We start from the raw sequence: 20000 nt of genomic DNA on the forward strand, positions 1-20000 counted from the left end.
CCATCACACAGCGTTTATAACACCATCTGATGAGAACATGCGGCGTACACGCTATTATAGAGGCGCTTACAATTACGAAGCACGTTTGCAGACTTAAGTTATCCGTAATGAGCACATGGCCAAATGAAATAACAAAAAAAAGAGTATCCATCGAAAAGAGAGAGAGAGGATGGATGACAAGCTCACTTATGTACACAAGCAGTGTGTCACGTAGACAGTGACACACACCGAGTGTATTGGGTTGGGGGTTGGATGGAGAAAGAGCGAGTGAGAGAGAGAAAGAAGGAGAGTGAGTTGAGTAAACACTGCCCAGAATAGCAGGAGCCTTATGAGAGCGCTGAGAGAAAGAGCAACATAGCAACTAGTTGAAGGAGGGAGGGAAAGAGACAGAGGGTAAATAACAGAGGGATTGAGGCAAATCTGATGCTGGAAAATACATATATTAGATAAAGTACTTATCTAGTAACGCAGCGAGTCAATAGTCCTCAGAATGACTGTTTGACAAGCAAGGCCCTAGCTTGTTGACACTGAGACTGCAAACACGAGCCGCCATTATGCCAGTAATTACAGAAGCTCGAGTTTAATAAAGTCCTAAACCTTCAGAGAGAGAGGCAAATACAGTGTACTCCGTAAAAAGGGACGTATATCGATATTTAACAATATACGACTAGGCTGGAAGCCCATTTAAGTGGATGGAAACGCGTTTGGCTGCAATATCATTGGCCATATTTAAGGTGAGGGTCATTTTGAAGGAATAGTTCACCCAAAAACGAGAATTCTGTAATCATTTGCTCCCCCTCAAGCACTTCCAAACCTACGTGACTTTCCAGTACAGGTTTGGAAGTGCTTGAAGGTCAGTAAAGATGACATAATTAACTATTCCTTTAAAAATTTAAATTAAATAAATTAAAATACTACACCATTCCACTTTTCACAGACAGTGTAAACACTAGCGCTTTCAAAACACTGCTCCGTTTGTTTGAGCATGGGTTTAACCAATGGCCATTAGTTTGAAGGTAGGGCTACCCGTTTCTTTAACCAATGGAAGAAAGGGAAGCATTCATGTTTTCAGGTTTAAAATTGTCTTTATTTTTACAACATTAAAAACAACACCACCTTCTTTCTTACTTTTCCAAATAATTAATAATAATACTGATACTAATAATAATTAGAAATGTGGAACAGTTTACGTTAAAGTATAATTAGTAATAGTGTATCAATTCTTTAGCAACTAAGTTTGTGCAATTTTTTTTTTTATTTATACAAAAATAATAATAATAATAATAATAATAATATTAATAATGATGATGATGATAAGATGATTATTTTTATTATTATATATAGATGTATAATTATTGTCACCTTCTTTATATATATATATATATATATATATATAATATATATATATATTATATATATATATATATATATATATATATATATATATATATATATATATAAAACACATGACTAGCTGAGTGAAAGAGAGATACACATTAGTGTGTCAACTGCACCAGTGACTATGAGCACTCGGTCCTCTCTCCTCTTTAACCTTTCAGACACTCTCTCTCTCTCTCTCTCTCTCTCTCTCTCCCCATCTCTTTTCCTTCATTGGCTCTATTGTTCAGCACTTATGTGCAGCCCAAGCAGAAAACATGACAAGCTGTCCACTTGAGGAGAGACGACAGAAGGGAAAATGAAGGAGAGAAAGAGTGATACAGGTGATGGAGCAGGAGAAAAGGAACGGCATCGCCTGAGGGGGAACAGAGATGAGAATAAGAAAACACATCCGATGGAGATGGTGAGACAGTGGAAAAAAAGAGGAAGGAGTGAGACACAGAGAATGAAGGAGAAAGACCCTGGATAGGGTGTGAAGTTGAGGTCAACCGTGGGATACAACTCAGAAAAGTGTTGAAGATGCAGTATGGCAGATATGTGGAAGTTGAGAGTTATGTAATATTCAACGAACATAATTAAGTTTAAATACTATTCTTTTGAACTTGCTATTCATCAAAAGAACCCTGAAAGCATTTTGTCATTTTCCAAAAAAAAAAAATAGTATGCAGCAAATCTATTTCAACACAAAGAAGAAACCGGAGTAATGGCTTATTATATATTAAATATAAAGACTGTGTTACGTTACGCTTTCTCACAATAAATCAAATAAATGCTGTGTTGGAGAACATAACAGACTTTGAGATATTTGAGATTTATTTTAATATTATTGTCTGTAAATCAATAACATGAGACGTAAAACGCAAACTTAAAATAAGTTTGAGAAGTGTCGCATTTTTTTTTCCAGCAAATCTCTATACAACTCACGCTGCCTATTGTTTTCCTGAAATAATTTTAGACAAATTAAAAAAACAAACACTTAAAAAATAAACTATAGATTTTATAGATTGTGAAATGTGTTAAACTCGAACAGCCAAGCAAGCAAAAGCAATCATCTCAAAATATATATTAGGGATTACGTTACAGAAACTCCCTGTCTCAAGTCTTCCATCCTAAATGAGATTCTTACTGAAATCACCATGGTTACCAAACAGATAAGACAGGATTCTAGAGTTGAATGTTTCTGTAATACGGCCCCGGGGGAATAAATATATAACATGCTAAGTAATTATCACTGTAATATAACAGAACATATTACAACGTAGTTATTTTTGTTGAAAATTTAATAAAGAAAATGGCTTATATTTTAATAACCATGATCCAAGTAAACATTCCAGTGAGACCCTTCCATTTAATTATTCTCTCTTATTATTTGATACTTGATGAACACAAATGGAAAGATAAGATTACTAATAATTAACAAACATCTAATACCCCCTAATCTCAAGCAGGCATGTCTTCCTTCATCTTCTTAGTGGTTTTCTTGCGCTCTCTCGCCTCTTCTTTTGCAGTTCTCCGGAGCTCATTGGTGATAATGACGGTATTTGGGCTGAACTGCTGCCCACCAGCATCTCCCACCTCAGCACAGTTATTTATAGAGCTCCACTCCTCTTCTATTCCTCTCCATCTCTCTCTGCCGTTCTCGCCATCCCTCTACCTTCACCTCTTTCTTTGTCGCCTTCGCCCCCATCTCGATGGCTCTGCTGTTTTTTTTTTCTCTTCCCTTCAGTCGTTCTGCCCTCTTAAGTCTTCTCCTCGTTCTATCGATCAGCCTCTCTCACTTTCAATCTCCTTTCCTTCTTTTAATTCCATCTTTGCTTTCTTATTCATTCTCTTGCTGCCTACTAAATTCTGAGCTCCTTTTCCCCTTCACAGTCCTTATTTTGTTAGTTTTGGGAGAGGCTGTTCTGCAGGACATGGTATGTTTTGCTGCAAAAATACTTCAACCTAATTCAGTCCCAGTGATAACTGGCTCCAGCTTACACACACACACACACACTCATAAACACTCACAAAGCTGCCGATGCTCACTGCGACAAACTCACATGTATACCACCATTTGAAGGTGAAAGTCTCATTTGAAAGTTTAGGGTTGGTATGACTTTATGCATTTTGTCTTTTATGAAGACAGAGGCTGCATTTATTTAATCAGAAATGCTGTAAAACTGTGGAATAATATTAAAATTTTAAAAGAGCCATTTTCTATTTGAATTATTTTAAAAAGTAATTTATTTCCATGATGGCAGTTCAGAATTTTCAGCAGCTGTAACTCCAGTTTTCAGCGTCACATGATCCTTTTGCTTCATGCTCATGAACTTCCCTGATTATTAATGTTTAAAACAGTTGTGCTGCTTCATATTTGTGTGGAAATGGTGACTTTTCAGGATTCTTTGATGAACAGAAAGATCAAAAGTACAGAATTTATTCAAATTAGGAATCAACAAAACTATTTGCTGTCACTATAGATAAATTGAATTCACCTTTGATGGATACAATAATTAATTTCTTCCAAACTGACACCAGACTTTTGAACGATACAGTATAAAGTGTTACAATTAATGTATTTTATTAACAACTAATTCATTTATTCTCATTTTGACAGCTTTAGTGTTACTCACCAATATTGGGGTGTTTGAGTAGACGACAGATTCGGGCCTCACGTTCCAGTTTCTGATGATCTGCAAAGGACAGAATGAGAAAAAAAACAGCAGGTTGGATATTTGAGGTGGCTGATGGCTTGTTCTTACAGCTATAAAATAAAAAGAACACCTCAGCTGAGGTGCGAGCAGCTCTGTCCTCTCTTCCCAGAAGAGAGAACATTTTTCCATAGGTGTCATAGACGTGAATCGAAATGCTGGTTAAGCTAAGAGGGAATAACCAATTGATTCAAATAAAATAAACATAAATAAAATTATTGTGGAAATATAGTTATCCAAGCTTTGTGGCTTTGGTCCGGTCATGGTAAGATACTGTAAATTGTGTGTGATTGTATGTGTGTGTGTGTGTGTGAGAGTGGGGGTGAGGTTCAAGCTAATCTAGGGCTTATTACTGAAACATGTAATACGGTTGTGTCAGCTCGAAGGATGAATGTTGTGTAAAATTAAACAAACAAGCCCGAGGGCTCATTTCCTCACACTTGCAACACACACACACCACAAGCGCAGGAGTCTAAATAGGAGCTCAATGTCTTGACTGGGGTTTATTCATCTTCACAATGTAAAAATCACCCACTATGCACTGCTGGAGGCCAGTGAAATTGGATGTGATTCATATTTTAGAAGAAAATAATAGGCTTTAATGTCAAATAAACAATGTTTTGACAGATTATATTCAGACAGGCAATGCTATTTCACGAGACCTTGCATATCAAATATTAAACCAGCTGTAAACTTAACTGCATCAAATAAAATTTATTTTTAATCAGTAATTGTATCAGTGTTTCCATCCCTAAAAGATCTAAACATCCTTAAAACGTACACAAATCATCCAAACCTGCCACTCCTGAACTTCGTTCGTAGAATGTGTGTCATTACTTAAGCAATCACAAGTGGAGTGACTGCCAACATCTTGAAAGAAACGTTTAGCGAACATTACCACATCGTGCACGTTGTGCAATAGTTATGGACAGTCTAATACTCGCAGCTTTCATCCACCCAGATCTCCTCAAACACATCAGCTCGAGTCAGCCTACAAATAATAATGCTGTCTAATCTGACATTCTTAAGAAAGAGTCTAGCTGACCTCCTAACTGGCCCTGGTCCAAAACCTAGTGGGCTGCCTACGTAGGCAGCATTTTAAGGTGTGCTCTTGACATTAAGACTGCTCCAAAATGTAGGCGGCACAAAAGACATCTTCTTTCTGTCAAACTTTCAAACCAGTATTGCATGTATTGTTGACATGTAGATTGTTCCAAGTTGTTCAGTTGTTGGGTTCCATTTCAGTAAAAATGCTCCCTTAGATGTAGATAAGGTTTTGGGAAGTGAACTACAGAATCAAATATAGAACGTTTTGTAAAAACACAGTGAAACCATGATTCTTACGTTTTATAAATTGCCACTTTTGAAAGGACATGTAATACAAAACACCGCATCTAATCAACTTAACAAGCACATCTACTGGAAGCTAAGTGCCCTTTTTGATTCGGTCGTTGGTTTGATTGAATATGTTATTTGATTGTGCATGCATGCATCCATTATAATTTTCCACATATTGTGCTGTCTATGGTCCAGAAATCCTGCTTTTTTCGTTCTGTCTTGTTGACTTTCTTTATCTGAGCTAGATTATGTGTTAGCCTTTCACACATGCAAACACACACACACACACACACACACACACGCACCCTCACACCAGACCTGCTCCAAGCTAACAGGATTACATCCTCTCCCATCTTGCCCTGTGACCCAGTGGAAGATTAACCCTTAGCATGCCGCTGGCACAAATACTGTTTTCCTCCACAGCCCTTTCACTGCTGGCCAACACTGACCACACACACACTCCAACCGCAGAAGCAGAAGAGTGCCAAGATGGCACCAAATCCCTGTTACTGGATCAGCACAGAGCCACAATGAACCCATGTGATCCCACGAGCTAGCAGCTGAAGCGAAGAGAAAACTAAGAAAACAAAGATGTATACGCGGAGAGTGCATGGTAGAGAGTAAATAAAAGTATACATGTTATATTTAGCAAACAGATATATAAATACACATGTAGATGTTCCTCTTTTCAGTTCTCCATTTCTGCTGATCTCAAAAAACAGCCATAAAGTGAGGATATTTTAGGGCTTCAGAATATCTACATCGCTCCCACACCAGCAAAATTTAAGACTACTGTTTATATGAGCTGGTTTAGCATTAAAATGTTAGCTTTAAACTCTAGATCTTTCCTCGTGATATTTGTGTTTACATTCACAGCCTAAATTTATTTCTCCAAACACAAAATATACACTGCATTAAAACCAGTAGCAGCAAAAGATGCGCACCATTGCTTTGAAGCGATAATACGGCATCAGTTGCAATATTATCATTATCAGAGTAAAAGAAAAACAGTTTTGTAAAGTATAATACATTGTGAATTCCTTTGCTAGCAGTAAACACGAAATGGGTTCGATTCTTAGGAATGCATGAACTGATAATACCTTTAAACAGAAGCGTCTGCTAAATACGTGAATATAGAAACTGCAAAAAGTGCACTCCACTGAATGGACCGATCTTCTGTTCCTCACAGCCTCATTTACATCCCGACTGATTAAAGTCCACTAAAGCAGAAGTTGAATACATTATTATTATATCTCAGAAGTTTCACAGACCCAAAAGTAACTGGAGAGGAAACTCCCTTCTATATTACACAGACACACATCAGTGTGGTGCTATCAAACTACTTCAGTTTCACTACAGAAGATAACACACTCTCATGCTGCAGTAATTGTATTACAGACACACACAGCCCTCTAATCTGATGCATAATTAATCGCAGGGTAGAGATAGAAAGGGCCCTCTGTCCTGACATTCTGTGTAAAGGGTGAATAAGAGCAGTACAGGCAGGAAGACAATTGGGGGAAAGGGAGCCACTGAAAGGTTACACAGAGGAGGCCAAACACTGGAACAAAAATACTGAACCTGCACTGAATGTGAAACACATCTTTTGTTATAAATGTTCACAGATAATGTGTATAATGTGTAATATATCAGCTCTAATATTCAAAAATGCTTTAAATTATGTGTGTAATGGAAATGTAAAACCTCAAATCGAAACCCAAATCCAAAATTTTAATGAATTTACTGGAATAAAAAAAATAATAATAATGAATTAATAAATTCAAAAAAATTAATTGAAAAAAAATTTAATTTGAAGAACTTAACTTATAAAAACAAAAAAATATATATGAAAGAAAGCCTCAGAAAATTGCCCTAAACTTCATTAGGACCATAGTTTAAAAATTAGCATGTCAAAAAACAAAATATGAATTGAAACGCAAATGGAAATTAAGTTGAATGCGCACCAAATAGACAGTACATAAAGAGCCATTTAAAATAGGGTTTAGAGAAGAGAAGTGCAAAATATGTGAAACTGCAATGAAAATAATTGAATTAACTGAAACAAGAATTGAACATGAATAAAATTATAATGTAACTGAAAGTTAAGGTATCAGTAAAACAAATAGTTGAAACTGAACTGAATTAGAAAAATGTAAATTAGAATTATAATTCAAGTTGGCACTGAAACTGTATTGGAAGTGAATTAACTGGAACTTGAAATGAATTGCATGGAATGGGAAAGAAAGACTGAATTAGTATGGTGACGCAAAAGCACCACTAATCACCAGAGGCAGTGTGTGTGTGTGTGTGTGTGTGTGTGTGTGTGTGTAAGAGAAAGGATTACGTGAGACGTGTACTTGATGAAGCAGAATCGCAATTCTGAAGCAGAATCCCTTGCGCGAGCATCTGCACTGTAAAACTGCATGTGCGTGCGTGTCACCTCATCAGCTCAGATGGCAGGATGCCTTTCTTCCTTTGTTCCTTCACTCATTCATTTACTCTACGAATATGAATAATCCTGAGTAGAGCAGAAATCTCCTCTTTCCGACGACACTTCCTGCTGACGCCGTCCATCAACATAAAAACTCATTTCACTTCCACAGTGTGATGTATTTAAATGAACGGGAAATGCAAAAAGTAAAACTTGCTGAATTGTTTCATCCATAGGGAAGTGTCCTCTCCGGCCTCGTCTGAGAATTACTTATGCGTACACACGATCGGTGTCCTAGCACAGACGTGCACACCTGCTCCATTACAATGGAGAGCTTTCCTGTGAAATACATTGATTTGTACATCCTGTGAGGACTCCGCTTGGATAACAACAATCTCCGGGTCCTCTCTTCCGCCGAGAAATAAATGAGCCGCTGTTGTGACTCTGGATCTTACACGCACACAAGCTCTCATCCAAAAATCCCTAGACTCAACCTCAAGACAACATGCGTGTTTACTAACCGCCCTGATGCATTACGCTCACACAACTCAAACAGAAGAGCAAGCTGCCAGAAATGCAACGGTCATAAACGTCATTTCCAGGAAAAGTGTGAACTGATTATAAATGATTATTATTAGCATTATTGCTAGCGCTTTGTCAAAATGAAGTCAAAATTGCTAAAAAGCTACATATATATTTGCCATATGCTATTTACATATTTCTAGAGATCACAATATATTTGGTGACAGTATTCAAGGACCGATACAAAAAAAACTTGCTATAAATCAAATCATTAACTGCAAACACTAACTGAGGGCAGACATTGACTTTTTTCCATGCTACGGAGGTCGATGGCTAACGTCAAATTTTTGGTTCCCATCATTCTTCGAAATACCTTCTTTTGCGTTCGACGGGAGAAAGAAACTCGTACAGGTTTGGAACAACATGAGGGTGAGTAAATTTGGTTAAACTGTCCCTTTTACTGCGGTGTGGACTAGATCTTGTGCAGTCTAGTCAAAGGTCTGATTATGTGAGACAAATCAAGCCCTAATGTCATAATGCCCTTTCCAATCAATCTCCGAAAAATAATAATAATAAAAAAAAGCATCAAAAAGTGTTCCGCTTTGATATAAGCTGGCAAGGACGGTTCCCAACCAGCAAACACATTGATAAAAGCTAAATTACAGCAGTTTCATGTTTCGTGACTTGTCAAGATAATGCCTTCATTAGGATGCCAGAGGGAAGGAGGAGGAGCTGAGAGGCAGTCGACTAGAGAGACCACAACACACACACACACACACAGGTAACCGATCCCCAAAAGAAAATGCTTATTCCTAATATGGATACGGATGGTGCAGTGTTTAATTGCTTTATCACTCGTGCCTTTTAGAGACAGAGTGTGTACGCTTGTGTGTGTGTTTTAGAGTCGTTGTCAGTGTTTTGCTTTATTGTGCTGAAGCTCAGAGATCCGTGGGCTCAATTACTGGCCCACAGGCACTCCTGTGTTTGTCGCAATCAACAAAACTGCAGTGGCCAACAGAAAAGAGCAGGCGCAGAGGAGCGCAGAGCCACAGGGACATGGGTCTGGACCCAGAGTGAGAATCAGTATGAGCCTAGACAATTAATAGCCTGTCAATATCTGCTAGAAGCAGCTGGTCACCAAGGCTCTTCCATTTTCCAAACGATGAAATGACAAATTTTCCAGTGACTAACGCTAAATATGACGAGCCATTATTGTTGAATGAACAGTCCTCATCTATCTAGCTACTAGCAATTAAAGAAAAAAACAATTATACAAACATTAATTGGATGCTTTGACAAGTTTTTTTTTATATATATATATATATATATATATATATATATATATATATATATATATATATATATATATATACTCATATACACACACACACATACACCACACCTGCAAGTTAGAGCTAAGAGGGTAAGAGGGATGCGTCAACCATCATTTAATACTCTGTGCTCTGGGAAAGACTTTCTTCATTGGCAGAGGGTGAGGCTGAGGTCAGATGGGTTTTATACAAAAAAAAGAAAAAAGATCCAGGCCAAATCCATGCTGGGCAAACTGCCAGTCTTCACAACACTCACCATACCAACCACAACCACACAGACACATATGCCAAGTCCCCAGACTGACTGAGAGAGTGAGTAAGTGCCACACAACATGATATGATGTATGCGTTTATCAGATGATTTTATTATGTATAAATAGCATGGGGGAAAAAAAAAAAAAAAAAAAGATTACATGCAAAGTCAAATGCTTAACTATGCCATATGGAAAAGGCTGGTAGTAACAAAGCATCTCACAGAAACCTCAAGCAAGTTTTTTTTTCCTCTATTTTGTATGTACCCTCCACCAACTGATGCAATATACTTTACATCCCTATAAATGGATTGGATTAAATTTGGAGTACACCTTTAAAAGAAAGCCTCACCCATAAGCTGAATGATAGCTAGCAACATCAGCATTCCCTAATTAACATTCACCTGGAAATACATCTTTTTGTGCAATGTGACGCCACAAAAAAAAAACATCACGAGCCCTGAGCAGCAGGCTATCAGAATGTATCCGACCCAGACAGAGATGTCCCTAGGCACTGGTCGGCAAGGCCACGGTGTCTGCATCTCAAATCTCCACTGCTACGTCCTCCTCCGCATCCATTCTGCCCTTTTCGGTTTCAAAACACCCCTCTTTGACTATTCTGAACTGATATTTTCAACAGATACCCCCTTAGCGCATTTCCTCTGTTCTGCTCATGATAACACCACAATGCCGCTGTCCAGAGGGAAACATAAAACTTAAAATGGTATTTTATAAAAAGTCTTCAGTGGAAGAATGTCAATAAAAATGGAGCACGAATCCATACAGAAAACCTTTAAAAGCAAAGACTGCCCCACTTTTAGATTAACATCTGATTATACAGACAAACATGGAAAACATTACTGAACCTGAGGTAAAAAGAAGAGGAAAGGAGCAAGATACTACTCTGTTAATTGTATTAAAGTGCCCCTATTATGAGCCCCTAAAATGAGTTTTCATGCAGTGTGTAACACAGCTTTAAATGTATGAAAACATCCAGTTATCGTCTCTCAAAAGAAAGAGTCGACTCTGAATCACTGAAACAAGTCGTCTTTTTGCCCGCCCACTTGTTGCGTACAGTCCTGGGAAAACCTGATTTTCACGTCTGAATGAAAATGCAAATTCATTCTTTGCCACTAGGAGCTGCTTTTTAGTGTTAAAAGGTAACAAACACCACTTTAAATAAAATCGACTACTCCATACAGGATTAGCGTCACGCAAAGAAGGGCTGAAAAATTAAGGGTGAAAAAAGTAAGAAAATGTAAGTGTTTTTTGACCTTGCATGCATGTAAACCTGTTCTACGGGACTCCATTCATAACCCATAATTGGGGCACTTAAAAATTAATTTGAGATTTTAAGACAAAATTAAGACTACAGCTAAAGAACAAAATATGTCTTCAAGCAACATTTGACTGGAAAACTGGGATTCAAGCTCAAAACTGCCAACACCTAGAAATCTAGCACTGGCACCACAGTAACAAAAATGGCTGGTTACAAAGACTTTCCTGATCTCTTCCCATTACTCAAACTGTATTAGACTCCTGGCGTAATTGCTGTGGGAATACGATTCGCTGCGGTTGTGTTGAATTAGCCCTGATGCGCTACGGGCCAAGAGAACTGACAATGTTCTGATCCGGTTCAGGTCTGCGGGCCTGAAATATGTTACAGTCGGCGTCACGGCAAAACTTGTAAATATGTTTGATTCGGCCAAATTTGCATGAGAAGCAACAGATGCCTCCTCAAGGGACAGACAAAGATGCACACTGGATGAATAAATAGACAGAAGACTGAATCCACCTTTATTAATGGTCAGTGTTGTGATGGACCTTAGGGCAGAAGTCATTCAATTTTTCAAAGATGAAAATAAGGCTGTGAGGAATAGACTAGTCTCTTATCTTTGTAAATATTCTATAACACAATTTCAAACCTCACAACTTTCAAAACTATTTTACTGTATAGCTGTCACTCACTGCCTCCTTTTCATTCCTGGAAAACATTAAATATGACGCTAAACTATAGGGTCTATTGTTAATTAAAGCAGAAATAAAATTTAATTTAAACATTGCATTAAAAACTAAAATTATTGTGTTGGCAACTAACTGAAATAAATTAAGTTGAAATACAAAATGTAAAAAAAATTGAAAGTTCGTTTGAATTTGCACATAAAACAAAAAAATTAAATAAAATTGTAATATTTGTACATAATGTTTGTTCATTCAGTTAAAAAATCCCTTTTGTGTGTGTATAATATATCAAAATAAAAATAACACTGCCAGTGGTGTTCATTTCTTTCAAAAGAAACTTGTATTATAAGAATATAATATAAAAGTTATAGTCATATATATGATACAAGTTATTTTTAATTTATTACTCCAAACATGGTTGTTTTTACACATTAAGCTGGATAAAGAAAAAGTATTTTAACACTGAAAACATTACATCACCAGTCCAAGTGATTCAGCAGTTAGTGGAAATGGTTCGGAAGTGTTTCCCTAGAAACAGCATTTGGACAATTATGCCATCCGCAACAGGAATCTGAATCTCCAGACAGCAGCACTGCATTCATACTTTCCACAGGGGCTAGTGAAATCAAAGAAGGGGATTCTGGGTAATGCGGAACTGAGCCCAACGCTCACTGCACCTGTGGTGCAAAACAACGGTAACCAAGCCACGGGAGGTACGGACGCAAACAATACATTCCCAACATACACCTCAGCCCCCGCCAAGGCCTGAGGGGGCAAATTAGAGCACATTATTCCCTTCAGATAGAAAGCGAAAGCTACGGCTCATCAGAAAGAGCCTCTCAACGAATATTTGAGAGCAGTGGGTAAAGGTGGCGTGCGTCATGTAATAGCTTTTAGCTGCGCATCGCCCTCCCCACCGCGTGACGTTCTATAACCCCGGTCATCTCTCACAGGCCATTTAAGCCTTTCTCTCTGACGTTTATGACGGCTCTTTTTTTTTTTCCTCCAAATGCTGCTGCTATTAGTCTCTCAGTAAAATGGGCCGGGCCATGCAGGAAGGCCTTTCACACATACTTATAAAAAGTCCCAAACCAAACACTAGCCACAACTCTGATTAACAAACCAATGACTGAATGAAAAGATCTAATTGGTTGAGATATTTTAAAGTGATGAAGGCCATCAATGCAACAAAACCACTTAGTGCTTCCATTTTTCAGAGTTAAAGTAAATGTGCATCCACTATACAGATGAGTATCATTACATTAGTACGTACTGACTTTTTTATTAAAATACCATAAAACTGTAAATCTGTGATAATTTATAACACTCTTAAATGACTGTTTTCTATTTTTCCTTTTAAAATAAATAAGTGCTGCTTTATATTTTTTAGGATTTTTTAAATGAGTTTAAAATAATTTATTAGAAATAGAAATCCTTTGTAACACTGCAAATTTCTTTACTGTCATTTTTCAATTTAACATGTTTAGTATTAATAAAAACAATAAAATAATAATAATAAAAAAAACATTCAACTGTTTGAATGGTAGTATATTTCTTAATAGCCATGAGAAAAAGAAAAGAGAGAGAAAAAAGATAGAAATAAAATTTTATATATATATATATATATATAGAGAGATATAGAGAGAGATTTTTTTTTTTTAATAACTCAATGGACTATTTCACATTAAAAGCCAACTTAAAAATACATGCCTTTACCTTTTTATCCATATTAGCGTGCAAAAAAGACATTCAGACGCAAGCTTCTTTAAATCATTAGTGTCATAGTTATAACACCATCAGCATAAATATCATAGTTCATCTCAGGTTTATGAATAATGCTCCCCTGAGGTATTATCCACAGTGATAATACAACGAGTTGAAGTGAGCCACAACCCCTGAAGAGAAACTGTAGATGTCACAAAAACAGAAAAAAAACAACAACTTTGATTTTATATTTTTTTTATGAAAACTTAATTCTGATCATAACGTTGCATTTTTCGTGTCTCAATTCGAAACAATAATCTGCATGCGTCACAACTTGGAGATAAACTTGTGACTGTGAAGCTGAGGGGCACACGTCACACACACGTCCCAGCTGTAAGAATGGATGAATGCACACGGTGTCAGATAAAAGACAAAACGCCGCTCATGTCCACACGCAGAAGTGAGCGATAGAGAGAGGGAACCGCAGGAAAGACTAGAGCCCAGAGGCAGAAAGACCACGGGCGTTAAATGGGTCAAGGAGAGAGGGATCCAAAGAACATCATGCTAACTCACAACGACACGAGATCTGAAAAGGACAGAGAGGGGGAGAAAAATAAATAAATCAACAACAAACTTGGCAAAGCTACAGCTAATGGAGTCAACTATTATGACCTATTATTAATTTTAAATCACAACACACAATGCCGATTAGATGTAAAAAAATAAAATAAATAAATTTGTCTTCAGGTACAACCAAAAATTATATTTTTGAAATATAATAAATGCACGATTCTACCACAAGGAGTTACTTTTTGGTACATATCCGCCAGCTCGCGATACTATGACTGCCATATATACTCATCTTTAAATCTGACAACTACTCCACTCCTGTAGCCTCATGGGATAGTAAAGTGTCCACTTCAGAATCTCAGCATACTTTATTTTTATCATGAATACATCCTACTCTCATGCTGTAGTGCTCATCACATACTATTTAGTAGAAAATTGCACATTTTCTTAAGCATGTGTCGGTAGAGCCGGTTATAAATGTAAGCGCATTCCCATTCAGTATCATGTTTATTCTGACTTGTACGTATTAAAAATACATAAAAGAAAAACAAAGCATATTCAGTTTTACTTAGCCTGAAATGAGCAAAGCAGAATTGGCAAAACCTGGGACGGTGGTAAAATTAAAACATAAAATAAAATTACAACTAATTAGAATTTAGGCTGCAAGTAATTAATCTTTTAGCGTGCCATACATTTATATTTGTTGTAAATATGCCTGACAAGATTGTAGCGTTTAATGGGGAAATTTAGTAAAATGACACTTTTTTTCCTCAGAAAACTAAATTGCAATTAATTTTAAAAGCAGTATTACACGTTGTTTTTGTGTCATATATGCAAATGGGTTTAACCATAAACAAGGACAGTTGTCATTCGAATACTGTACATTCTGTCAGTCGGTGGAGATTTAAAATGTACTTTCATTTCATTAATTCTGTTTACTCACTGAATATCATATTCCAAACATGTATGACTTTAGTTCTTCTGTAGAACATATTAAACCTTTTCACTTCAAGACAATGGCAAACAACTGAATTTATATTAATATACATCTAAACACAAAGTTTGAAGGAGTCCGATACTGAGGTGTAATTCAGAATATGTCTCGCAAGCAATCTAATGACTTAACAGACACACATGCACATCTGTGTGATGTACTGTATAACGCCTTTAAAGCGAGTGCATCTTCTTTCCTCAAGCAATCTGAAAGGCGCACCGAGCTGTTGAACACATCACCAAACGTAACTTGTATCATGTTTCAAATGCGCTTAATCCAATTCAGCTCATTTCATCTGCATTTTAACTGCATCAGAGAGGCGTGTGGAGACGCGTCCCGTAGCATCTGATTACACCTAAACGGCCGGCTCCAGCAGCGCGTCTGTGAATGAGGCGCAGCGTTTGTTTGCTCACGCTGCAATAAAAGAGACCGAGCGACTCACTCTCCCTTCCTGAGAAAACGCCACCCGTTCTGTAATGTAACAATACTGAATTATTCACAAGTAGCCCTCTGGAGGAAGAAAGAGGAGAAAGGAGCGAGACGCAGGACAGAGGGAAAGTGGGACACGCAGGAAGAAGAATGGGAGTGTCGAGCTCCGAGAACAGGAAGAGATGGCGTTAGGGCTGTGAAGAACTCTCAAGGTGAGACAAACTTCTGGAACGGTAGCTTTTAAACGTGCTTATTATACTCGGTTTATGCTCTCTTTAAAAAATTACAATAATAATTAAATAAAAATGGGCGGAAGAAAAATAGTAATATAAAATATAATAGTATAAATAAATGAAAATAATAATCTAAAAATTAATATAAAAATAATATAATAAATAACTAATATCATTATTAGTAGTAGTAGTAGTAGTAGTAGTAGTAGTAGTAGTAGTAGTATTAATAATAATACTAATAATTATTTTTAAAAAATTTTTTTTTTTGTTTACAAAAAGTTGACCAGTAGCTTGCTTCGTAATTTATGGAGCATTATATGTGTGCCTGACATTTCCACAACGGGATGAACCTCCGACAGGACCTGAGAAAGAGAGAGAGAGAGAGAGAAAAAGAGAGAGAGAGAGAGAGAGAGAGAGAGAGAGAGCCTAAGAATAGCCGGGGAGAAGGTGTGCGTCCCCCCCTCAGACGGGAGCGTAGATATATTTGGAGAGATGAGGCCCTCTGGGAGTGACCTAAAGCACAAACACAGACAACTACACACACAGGCACAAACTGTTTAGTCCGACGTTTTTGCCCCCTCCTCTGCGGCCATTCATACCTGCAGCAGGCTTTCCTATGGCGGGTGGGAGGGGGTGTTGCTTTTGAATAAATCCAGACAGGCCAACAAACACAAGTCCGTTGGAGTGCAGCATATGGGCTTTCTGATCTTCAGCAAATTAGATGTTCCATCAGGAACCGGTGAACAGCTGTTCGCAGCAACCAGCGGAGCCATATTTGAAGAATCATGACTGTGCAGGAGAACCGTAGAGGAAAAGCTCACTCCGTGTTTAATGAGGCAGCACAACAAAAGCAAGGCGAACGCCCCACGCCAAAGAACAGAAACCCGCGTGTGATGCCGTAAGAGGCGTTCATTAAAGCAGAGGGATTATATAACGTAAACACCAGAGGAAAATACTTATTGTACACTACAAAAAGATTCGCATTTGAATCCCATGATGTCTCGTCTTGGGCAATTTACGAAACTACAAAGAAGACTCTTTACTAAATAGCGCATCGACAATTCTGCCTTTTGCTATACGCATTAACGAAAAAATAATAATAATAATTATGTAACTTGGCGAAGCAGCACATTTTGCTCTGTATGTATGCATGCCGTCAATTTTCCTTTACTGAATCCTAAAGAGATCTGCAACACGTGTGTCTGTTTTTCGTATCTCAAGGCAGAATGTTCATTTCAAAACAAATTTCAAAAGAGTCCGTGAACACTCTTCCCTGCTGAGAGCTTCTCTGCCATACTTCACACACACTTTCTTCTGACAAATAACTACATATGAGATAAGATCACCGCTAATAGGCCAGTCAGAATGCAAACGTGTACCGAGTCATATCAGCAAAAATGTGAATATCTCCATGAGAGCATACCTTATCTTGTTTGTCAAAAGATGTAGTTCTTTGTCTTACTCTTGACTCTTGACTGATTTTGAATAATCCAGCTCTGATAATATTAATCCACTCCAGCCCTGATAATGCTGTGCGTGATGTGCAAGACAAACCATTTTTCCAAGTATTGTTTTATTTGATGTTCTCAGAGAATTTATATTTTTAGTTATTTTTTTCTTAACAACTAGCGCATATTGCGGCATTGGGTTATTGCACATTTATTTATATAAATCAACTAAAGTCCAGAGTCAAAATATGCAAAACACAAAACTAAAACAAACAAAAAAAAAATACTATAGTGAAAATGTCTAGGTCAAGAAGAAATAAAAGTAAAATAAAAAAAATAATAATAATAATAATAATAATAATAAAAACACAGTTTCACGATACACTGATTCTCACCCTTAGATGAGACCACTTCTAAGCAACACCTATGAAATAAAATTAAATCAAATTAAAATTACAAAAAGCACCAGTGAAAGTGTCCAGGACAAGATAGGCAGCCACAGAAGAAAAAAAAAAAAAAAACTAATGAATGAAAGAAAATATTGTTTTGTGACCCACTGATTCTCATCTTTAGACCCTTACAAACACTTAAATAACATAATACAATACAATTCAAAATAATATAAATAAAACCAAAAAATTTAAATGAAATAAGTGTTTTTTTCTGGACAAGACGGTGACGTAAAATAAATAAATAAATACCAAAATTATGGCATGAACCACCACTGATTATTTGGGGCCCCTTTCCAAACATTTAAATACCACAATCCTGCAGGTGCATTCTCTGCAGAGCTGCTGTAAACTCTGCCCAGAAGAACAAACAAACACAACAAGCTCATCTAATCAAGCACTAGCTTTTCACGGGTCCACCAGCTCCTGCTTCTTACAGATTCGGATACAGATTATCAAGATAATGCTGTAAATGGAATTCACAAAAATGGCTGAGATGGATACCACGAATGGCGCTCAACAAGAAACGACTGGCTCTGCTCCTCTCTTCCGACATTCCTCTGAAGACAGGAGCTGAGATGTCCACAGATACATCTCATTAAAACAGCCAACGGCAGGTTTTCTTCTCAGAAACCCTCAGAGACGGTGTGGGGGAGCGATAAAAGCTAAACAAGGACTTACACCGCCCTGCTTTTACAAGCACTAGCTTTAACTAACCATTTCAATAGAAGACAGCACAGGGTATCTTTGTTACTGATGAATTGCCTGTCCAGCATATTGGTTCAATACATCTGACCTCATTTATTTCAATACAGCTCCTGCATTTATTCATTTACATTCACGTTCATGCAGATTTCCTAAAAATGAATTACACTGCATTCAAGTCACACCTCTTAAACCTAGGAATCCATTAAAGCGCATTAATGTTTAAGTACAAAAAGTGGTTTCATTAAAGTTCCTCTGAATGCAAACAAGTTTACATTAGATGGGAGGAAAATGTTACATAATATAACATGCTTGCGCATACTTTCAGAGGTAAAAGGGTGAGAAATGGCAGCTCGTTCAATTACTTAGCACACCCCTATTTCATTATATAGCACAAAAACGGTACAGGAAGCCTTTCACGAAACAGCAGGAAGGAGTTTGAAGCAGGGAGCGCAACACTACACAAATGAAGCCATTAAAACCGCTTTACTGAAAGAGATCAATAGAGATTTCAGCTTATCAATCAGCCTAAGACTCACTGTTATTAAGTATCCAATGCCCTTAAGTCTTGTGCTAATGCATTATAATCAGAGAGTAGAGAACGCAGCATTCTTTATGACTGCTGTTAGATGGTTTTCAATGGGAGATGAACTCAGCAAAATTCAGGATTCAATCTTAAAAGTAATGGCATTCTGGACATTCCTTCACTCTGGTCCAATTCATTTAAACAATCAGTATGTATTAGTATGTTAGTTCTATTTCTTAGTAATATATTGATTTTTTTTTTTTTTTAGCAAGGATACATGAAACTCATCCAAATAACAGTCAAGACATTTATAATGTTATAATGATTTATATTTATATTTATTTTCAAAAAATTCAAACAAAATGGATGCATGCAAACAGCACAATTACTTTAAACATTTATAATGACGATAAATGTTTTAGAGCAGAAAATCTGCATACTGGAATAGTTTCTGAAGGATCACGTGACGCTAAAAAACTGGAGTAATGATGTTGAAAATTCAGCCTTGCGTCACAAGAATAAATTACATTTTAAAATATATTACTTTATTATACTGTACTTTTTTTTAAATCTGCAAAAAAGTAGGGCTGACAACATCTTCAAACTAAAAAGTGTTTAAATTTGAGTCTCAAATGTTACTTTACTAGTTAAAAGACACTTTACTGCAGTTATTCTACTTACACTTGAACTGTTATTCTGCATACCCTTTGAAATCAAACCTCAACGTATTTCAGGAAATGAACTAGATTTTTTTTTGTTCAATTCTGAATATTAACAGCGCTGGCTAGAAATGGGACTCCGTGTTCTGGGAGCTGAGGCGCTTCTGTGTCTCTAGAGGCAGGATGGATCCTGAGCTTTGTGCTGTGTGAACTGTGAAGGACTCAGACAGAGTGATTAAGGGACAGATAGAGGACAGCTTCGCAGGAGTGAGGGAAATGTGTGTGTTTTAGGTCAGCAGTTCAATCCACAGAAAGAGGAGCGCTCAATGACACTGCATGTTTTAGAACTGTGTGTGT

The 20000-nt window shown here is 37.1% G+C and overlaps 1 protein-coding gene across 15 annotated transcripts in view; it reads right to left on the minus strand.

Annotated features, from left to right (window-relative positions):
- The window catches only part of camk2g1 (calcium/calmodulin-dependent protein kinase (CaM kinase) II gamma 1), a 63780-nt gene that overhangs the window by 31688 nt on the left and 12092 nt on the right, over positions 1 to 20000 (minus strand). For all 15 annotated transcript variants that reach the window (XM_043253043.1, XM_043253041.1, XM_043253040.1 and 12 more), the window contains exon 3: positions 4014 to 4073. In XM_043253043.1, the coding sequence (XP_043108978.1) occupies positions 4014 to 4073 (60 nt within the window). The remainder of the gene's footprint in view (positions 1 to 4013; positions 4074 to 20000) is intronic.

The sequence above is a fragment of the Puntigrus tetrazona genome, chromosome 12 (assembly GCF_018831695.1).
Source record: "Puntigrus tetrazona isolate hp1 chromosome 12, ASM1883169v1, whole genome shotgun sequence".
Lineage (NCBI taxonomy): Eukaryota > Metazoa > Chordata > Actinopteri > Cypriniformes > Cyprinidae > Puntigrus > Puntigrus tetrazona.